The sequence below is a fragment of the Ictalurus furcatus genome, chromosome 24, assembly GCF_023375685.1.
Source record: "Ictalurus furcatus strain D&B chromosome 24, Billie_1.0, whole genome shotgun sequence".
Lineage (NCBI taxonomy): Eukaryota > Metazoa > Chordata > Actinopteri > Siluriformes > Ictaluridae > Ictalurus > Ictalurus furcatus.
In genome coordinates this window covers 15,277,948-15,286,937 of record NC_071278.1, presented here as the reverse complement: position 1 = coordinate 15,286,937, position 8,990 = coordinate 15,277,948, and the positions used below count along the sequence as shown (strand labels likewise).

Below are 8,990 nucleotides of genomic sequence, written 5' to 3'. Positions count from 1 at the left end.
TATTAGTGTGTTGTAAAATTGGACAGATTGGAAAAATGTCACCTGATCTTCTTCCAGTCTTCAACTGTCCAGTTTTGGTGGGCCTGTGCCAGCATCAGAGTCACTGATGACTCTATCTGTGAAGATTAACTGAAGCTCCTGACCTGTGTCTGCATGATTTTATTAATTGCGCTGCTACCACCTAATGGGTTAAATGCATATATGAGCAGCTATACAGTGTACCTATTAAAATGGCTAATCTATTGTGGATGTAAATTTATCCTAAAACATTGAATGATATACTGTATTTGGTAGCGTGACACTACTATTATTAATGAAAATCAAACGTTTGCTGGGGAAAAAAGTCATTTTAATTTTAATGGGTTTCATATGCAATGTGTCTTTCCTATAGCCTCATCCATTAGAATTTTTTGATGAGGTGGCTGTGACATCTGTATAGTGCTGGTGGGGCTTCATTATAAACAATGTAACAATGCCCACTGCTGCTCCATTGTCAGAGCAAACAATCCTCTGTACCAATCCCTGGAGAGAGCCATGATGGAATCAGGAAGCAGACACAAACTCATTTCCTCTTCGCTGTCTAAATTAAGGATGCTGGCAAATAGTTATGTTGATCTCAGGCAAATGCACTAGAAACCCATATTTTTTAATTTTTAGTTTAGGTCCTATGGTCATCTTAGATGGAGGGAGGGGGGGGGGCAACAATTATTTTAATTTGCCTGCTGTATCAGAAAGTTCATTTTGGGGGTTGATATGTTTACCTTTGTATTATATATTTTTGTGATGTGTACCAGGCAAAACGTCTCTGATATTCTTAGGCCTCTGTTTCTCTCCATGGCGGTATTGTGTTTTTGTTCTTTGTTATGGCTACAGCTGGGGGGAAAAGGTGTTTTCATCACTTCAGCTGGCAGGAAGTGTAAGTGTTCTGCCCTCGCTTGCTGGTGGTCCCCAATCAGCCCAGGTTTCATTTCCCCCACCTAGAGCAGAATTCTTCTGTTGCATAAAGCTAGCTGGATACAAGCAGTTTGATCAATGGAGAAAACTTTGTAATGGAGATAAAGTTATAAAAATGACACTAATCTACCTGTGCTATATTTAATCATCTTGAAGAGGATCAGGATATTTAATTAGGAGCATCTTGATATATAGTCACTCACAACCATGTCAAACAAATTAAGAGTAATTTCAGTGCGTTTGATTTATTATGATGAGGACATGGATGTTTTCCTGTATTTTTAGTAATAGCATTGGTAATTTACAGTGTGCAAACAGAGAAATTAAGGGAAAAAAATCCATCCATTTTCTATACTGCTTATCCTACACAGGGTCACGGGAAGCCCGGAGCCTATCCCAGGACACTTGGGGCACAAGGTGGGGACATCCTGGATGGAGTTCAGGGCCATTGCAGGGCACATTAACACTACTGACAATTTGGAAATGCCAATCAGCCTACAATGCATGTCTTTGGACTGGGGGAGGAAACCGGATTAAACCCCCAAAGCAAAGGGAGAACATGCAAACAGTCAAACATGATAACCACTAAGCCACCATTCTCCCCAGAAACAAAATATGATCAAAAATAAAAAGGAAATTGGCAAGTAATAGAAATGTAATGCATAACGATAATGACAGAATAAATTAATAATTTAATAACAATATAAAATGTGAATAGTGAAATGTGCAAGAATAGAATAAAAATACAATAATTAAAATAATACAACAGTAATGGTAAAGTAATGTGGCATTAACAGTAAGGCAAATAATAAAATCTAGTTAAATGCTAAAGTAGAAAATATGTTTTAGTGATAAACGGTGCCTGATGAAAACTGCTTCACCAGTTTGTTTGTTTTTTTTTTAAAGATTTATAACTGTAATCTGGCAAAGGCTAGCTCTTTTTAATCCTAACACACAATCCGGGGCATAGTTTATCAGGCATTCAGAGATGGGTGCAAGTTCAATACTATTAAGAAATTTAAAAACTGGTAATACAATTTGCAGTCCATTCTAAAGGAAACAGGCCAGCCAATGGAATGATGCTAAAACAGGTATGATAAAAAGGTCCATACACAAAAGTAGTAATAGTCTTGAAATTAGAAATCAGACTTCTCTGTAGCACATTTCTTTGGCTCAATAACAGGCATTAGGTTGAGTGAAAATTGTAAAACTCTACAGTAGACATTTCCTTAAATTATGTTTTTTTTGTTGTTGTTGTTTTTTTTTTACTGTACCTTATTTACTGTTTGAGCAGATTGCTTCAAACTACAATTTATCTTTGCTATCTATGTTCAAATGGTTCTCCAGAAATACTACTTTATGTCTAATTTTGGCAATCAGTGTTACCCCCTATCTCTATCCCATCCTTAAATCCTGTTCGAAAAGTGAGTTTACTCTACAGCACAGTACATTCCACTGTTCATCCAAACAGGAAATGGAGGAAATGCAATTGTCTCACAGCAATGCTTTGGGGCTTTGGGACCAAAAAGTGGAATTTCACCCCACCCTCTGATATTCCAAAACGCGATCCATTACACTGGTTGTCTATGCTTATACATAAAGTTGATCATTTGAGTGTTTCTCTTTAAGATCACACGTATTGGGTTTGGTGCAAACATTCTTTTTGTAGTGACCTCTATGTGTAGTGCCACCAATACAGTTTAAGTATGTTGGAAGCATGTCCTCTGTTGGGTGTGGCCCACTCTCAGTCCAGTCCATGACAGACTGAGCATAGCTGCCATTTTCTGCTGGAAGATAGAGATGGCCTTTTTCCTGGTAAGATCGAACCTGAACCTCTGTTGGCTGCAGTTTTGTTGGCGTTTTCTCTATTACTCGAGGGATCCCTAGTTCCTGATATTGGTACTTCGTCTCAAAATAATGTGTGATGGACAGTTGAAGAAGGTGGAAAAGCTCTACAACATTGAGCAACACAGAGACTGAAGCGATGACCTGAATATATATTGTGAAAATGGTCTTCTCAGTGGGCCGAGAGACGAAACAGTCCACCGTGTGGGGGCAGGGAGTTCGCTCGCATTCATACTTGGCTGGAATTACAAATCCATAGAGGAACCACAATCCAACAATAAAGCTAACCTCAATTAGGACCTTCAGGACTATGCTGACAGTGTATGCACCCAGGAGCTTCCCCTTGAGCTTAGGATGCTTGGGAAGTTTCTTTGCCTTTAGCATCTGTTTTGCATCTTCATTCTCTTCCTGTATCACATCTAGCTTGAGTTCTTTGGCTTTTCTGTCCTTCTTTCTCCCATGTTGCTCCTCTGGCTTCTCTCCTGGCTCCTTGTGTCTCCTCAGGGCCACATAACCAAAAAATAAAAGGCTGGGTGTGGAGACAAAGACGACCTGCAGAATAAAGTATCGGAAATGGGAGACAGGAAAAGCCTTGTCATAGCACACAGACTCACAGCCGGGCTGTTTGGTGTTGCAGACAAAATCGGCCTGTTCGTCATCCCATGCAGACTCAGCCGCAGCACACAAGACGAGGATACGGAAGAGAAAAAGTACAGTGAGCCACACACGCCCCACACCAGTTGAGAACTCCTGACTTTCCTCTAACAGGTGTTCTAGAAAACCCCAGTCACCTCTGGACATCCTCTGCACCTGCAGAGATATAAACGTACACACAACAGAATTTGAGTCAATAATATGCAGACTAGCTGAAAAGAAATGTGCATAATATAATTTAATATATTGTAATGACAAGTGATAGCATATAGGAACAGCAGTGGACTAAGAGCAGAGCCCCATAGTACAGCATGAAGAGTAACGTTTGTTTGAAACACATTTTCCCAGTTTATATCAATCTCTCAATTCTGTACTAGAATTTCCAGAATTATTATTTTAGTATGCTATAAGTTTAATAAGGTCTACTATGTTCATTTTTAATCATTTGCACATTTTATTATGACTTCAGATAATCATGTTGCAATAGTGTCAAAATTGGAAAGTCAAAAAGAATGAATATTAAAACATTACTCCCGGACCATCTTGTTTAAGTATTTTAAGATTGCCTGACTGTAGACATGAACTCTATGTAATTTCTACTGGAATTTAACTCAAATTTGATGAAGCTTGTAACACCTTTTTCTTCCTTTCTGCAAAAACAAAAACAAACAAAAAAAAAAAACAAAAAAAAAAAACAAAAAAAGCATTAATTTAGTAAGGAATAAAACACAACAGACTGTGCTGTTATACAAAAATAATCCATGCTGGGCTGGTGTGATATGACCTGATGCAAAGTGGATGATTTTCCTATAACAGCACAGTCTGGAGTATGTTATTCCGCTTATATCACAGCAATTTGTCAATGATTGCGATGTTTAATTGGTTAATGAGTTAGAGTTAGCTTTAATGTTGTGGAACATCTGTGAGACAAGATAGTCCCTGTTATCATTTACATTATAGCAACGATAAATAGTCATTCCTTCTAAAGCATGTCCTTTTCTCTCTCTCTGCACATGTGGAGTGAGTGTGCCGTGTATTGTCTATGAAAGCTGTTTGGTATGCTGCCTTTTTTTTTAAATTTACAATATTGTCTTTTTTGTTGCTTTTTTCAATTTATTTATTGAACGTTTCAAGTTATAAGTGGGTTATCAGAGGCCAGAAAAAAAGTTGAGAGCGGGTGAGAGTGAGCGGGATGCTATGGCCTCTGAGACCATCGGGGAGACGCTCTCTCTCCAGTATGGTGTCAGGTGGAGCACAGGTGGAGGTGCTGCTAGTGCTAGGAGAGCTGGTCGGGTGTGAGAACATCTACTCTGACTCCTGACTCTGCTGTGGCGGTGTTCCTGAAAGAGGAAAGACTCATCGGTGATTTAATTGAAAGAGAATTGGGGTTAAAATGTGTCATGTCATGAGTCACCCCTTTACTGTATCTGCCCCTGTGACGCAAGTCGTCGTTTCCAACATGCCCCGCTTCATAAAAAATGAGCTGATCATGAAGGAGCTGGCCCACTTCAGAAAGTTCGCAAGCCCCATGACAAGCATTCCTCTCCGCTGTAAGAACTCTGCAGTTAAACATGTCCCGTCATTCCACAGACAAGTGTTCATTGTTTCTAAACAACTGTGACGAAACATTAGATGTAAATTTCAAGTGCAAAGACAACGACAATAGTTACACCGTCGTTGCCACCAGCGAATGCCTGAGGTGTTTTGGGTGTGGGGACATCGGGTATAAAAGGCTGAGCTGCCCATGCAGAGCTTTGCAGTTGGGGAGCCCCGGGGGCCACTTGGCCGGGTTACAGCAGCAACAGCATATAGGACATCCAGTGGAAGAACACCGGAGAATCTGAGCCTGGGGCAAAGGACTCGCAGAGCAGCGACACACCGGAGCCAGAGCTAAAGGAGGTCAGTGACGAACATAATAGCAGCACTGAAACACAGTACCCAGGAACACCAACACCTGCACCAATGCTAACACTAACACAAACACAGACACCGAAAACAGCATTAGTGTTAAACCCAATACCACCATCGCCACTAGCAGTGCCCCCTAATGTCTGCACTGAGGATAATCCTGACCCCATAAAACAGCAACAGAAGAACCCACAGGCACTGAACAACACTCATGAGGCACCACAGGGAAGGTAACAACCGAAAACAAGGAGAAGATGAACAAACCAAACCGTCAACAGAACCAAAAAACTACAGTGAATCACAGAATGCCATGATGCAGGACAGTAAAGGAGCAGAGTGCAGCACAGGTACTACAGGAGCAGATCTCACACATAATTAGGATAGAGAGAATGACTCAAATGAACCAGCATTCTATAACAGAAACCCCACACAAACAGCCTGAAGATATGTACAGCACAGATAAACTGCTTTTTACAACTAACCACAGGAAAAAGGAATGTTTCACTCTACAGCTACTTCCCAGATAAGGAAAAATTTGTTAAAATCAGCACAAAATGGCACAAGAAACGACAAGCTAAGAGTACTCTCACCATGCAGGAGATACAGGCTAAGAAAATTGACATCAGCAGCACGGAAGACACTCTAAACCGGATTATGGACTTTTTTCTTAAAAATTTATTTAAAGTGGAATCAGTATAAGACTGAAGGTGTGGGGGTCTGAGGGTTTTTAAAACATGTTAACATGCTAAATTGATATATTAAAGAAACTGGAAAAGTCAAAATTCCCTCTCTCTCTCTCTCTCTCTCTCTCTCTCTCTCTCTCTCAAAAAAAAAAAAAAAAAAAAATTGCAGTTTGTAATTATACCAAGTAACCAGAAAGCATAACCTCCTTTGTCCTCTGACTTTCCTGTGCTGGAAAACTTTGGAAAGCACTGTTACTTTTACAAAGTTCTGACAGCTGAAACTCTGAAACAGCCGAACAAAAAAAACTTCACCACATAAACGATATGTTTTTCTTTGTTAAACAATGTTTTTTTTTTTTTATCTGTTTATTCTTAGCTGTAGATTATGTGCAGAGTCTACCATACTCTGCCAAGTCCCTGTGTACAAGCTGTTACTATAGATACAATAGTGTAAGTGGGACACAAACATTTTATTTTTTTATTACTGATTATGTGGTTTTACCTCATTTTCATAAATGCTTGATCACATGGGGGTTGGGGGGGGGTTGTGTGTCCTAGGACAACATATGGATTATACACTTTGTTCTGTAATAAATAAATTTATAAACTGTTTGTAAAAACCCAAAGAAGAATGAGTAAATGGTAAAAACTCCAGCTTAACCTCAGTGTTTCTCATTCTTCTTTGTGCTTTTAAAAACAGATTATAATTGTATTTATTACAGTACACATAATCCACATGTTGTTATTGGACGTGTAATTCCCCTAATGTGCTCAGGAATTTGTGAAAATGACACCAGGTAACACCACATGATAAATAATAAGCAAATATAATGTTTGTGTCCCATTTTATTACAGTACAAACATTTTAAATAGATTTATGTGTTGTAAGCTTCATAAAGGAACTCTTAATGGTTCAAGATGAACCTTTTTAAGATTGTAAAATAAATCAGAGAATTATACATATTTTTTGATCAAATGTTTCAATAATTATAACAGTAAGCTGATGATCCTATTTGTATTTGTATTGGTTTAATATCACTGCAACTTTTAATTAGACATTTGTAACAGCCCAATTGCCACAGCCTGCATATGTGACTGACATTTATTTAATATGACCAGTTAATTAAATATTTAAATCAGTTATTCCTGTCCCAGTTTGTATTCACTTTTTAGGCAAACATTTAAAGACCTACACAGGAAATCTTGTTTGTTCCATATCTCATGTCTGGTGACTTCACTCTCATTTCAAACATTATAGCTCTCAGTGGTTTTCTCATGCACTTTTGCTAGGCCCAGGGTACAAAACAGTTCTACTACTTTGGCATTTGCGATGATTTGCATCTGTGTAAACATCCTTTGAATCACAGTGGTCTTATCTGCGCAGTTCTTTTTTGGCCCAAGGGACTGCTTTTTACATGCAAATACTGACGCATGCTGAAAGCCAAGACGGTAGCATCAGTGCTTCATCCTCACTAAAAGTATTATTATTATTATTATTATTATTATTATTATTATTATTATTATTATTATTATCATCATCATCACTGTTGTATAATGCTTACTATTAGCGTATTTATTTATTTATTTATTTATTTATTTATTTATTTATTTTAAGATGACTCAATTCCTGCTTAAGATATTCCACAATTCATTCATGAGATTTGCTAGGGTAATTTGTATAGAAGAGCAGTGAACAGAACAGAAACACTCACAGTAAAACATTATAGCCCCATTAAGTTATATGAACTTATTTCTTCTCTTTAACTCCAATTGTCATGACAAGTTTTAGATATTGAACTGAAGTTCAAAAATTAAACTTAAATGAATCTATTTGTGAAACTTCAAAGAGTATCTTCAAGCTGAGTTTACTCACATTTTTAAGGCAGCAGGTGAACCTTTGTTTCCTATTCAGTCACAATAAAATCTTTACAGATGTAAATTTAATGTAACAGGATAATGTAAAAGTGGTATACACCGAGTTACCATATAAGCCTTTCCTATCCGGTCTAATAAACTATCAACTAGGTGCAATTAGATGTACTTTTCAAATAGGACAATGCATTCTCTGTTACACAAATGTACACTAAAATCTACTTTGTGACTAGACATGAACTGATCCCTACCTGTCTCTCTGTTTTTCCTGGTCTTCTAATGATCCTATAGTTCCAGTATGCCTGTTTAGAGCTGTAACAGAACTTGTAATGATGCCTAGGAGTTCCTGTTATCGGCAGAAAAAGAGCGGAGGGAGAGAAACATTCCCAGGCCCTCCCACAGGAACATGGTCCAGGAAAAAGGGATGGATGTGTTCAAAAATAGCCCGCTTTCTCTTCTGCCTTTACACTGGCCAAATGTCGTCATGGAGAGATTCAACCCTAAGGTCATGAAGCTAGAGATTTATGCTCATATGTCTTCAGACTCTTCTCCTTCTTTATGATCTCAAGGGCTCAACATTGGCCCTGATTTCTCCTGCTACATTGTTTTAGTTTTTGTTTTTAGAGCCTGCTACATAAAGCTGACCATCTAAAAGTTCATTGGCTATTAAAGTTCTTAAGAATCTTTAGGAGGTCAGTCGAAGTTACAGTTGAGTGCAATTGCATCCTATTCTTTTTGGGTGAAGAAAGGAAAATGTTTACAGTTTACACAAAAATGAGAAGGGTTGAATTTATATAGTTTTTCCTCTTTACTATTAACATTGTAAAACATGGGGGGCACGGTGGCATAGTGGTTAGCATGTTTGCTTCGCACCTCCAGGGCCTCTGCCTTGAGTGACATTACATTTACATTTACATTTATTCATTTAGCAGACACTTTTATCCAAAGCCACTTACAAATGAGAAAATACAAGCAAAAATGAGAAAATACAAGCAAAAATACAAGTGCTTGGATTGTGTGCATGTTCTCACCGTGCTTCGGGGGTACTCCGGTTTCCTTGCCCAGTCCAAACAC

The 8,990-nt window shown here is 38.3% G+C and overlaps 1 protein-coding gene across 1 annotated transcript; it reads right to left on the bottom strand.

The window, feature by feature from the left end:
* Window positions 1–1,626: 1,626 nt before the first annotated feature.
* Window positions 1,627–8,625, bottom strand: gja4 (gap junction protein alpha 4). The gene is made up of 2 exons (XM_053613418.1): window positions 8,168–8,625; window positions 1,627–3,609 (listed from the first exon to the last, which is right to left on the bottom strand). The coding sequence occupies exon 2, from the start codon at window positions 3,598–3,600 to the stop codon at window positions 2,545–2,547; it is 1,056 nt and encodes a 351-aa protein (XP_053469393.1). The 5' UTR covers window positions 3,601–3,609; window positions 8,168–8,625; the 3' UTR covers window positions 1,627–2,544.
* Window positions 8,626–8,990: the final 365 nt, after the last annotated feature.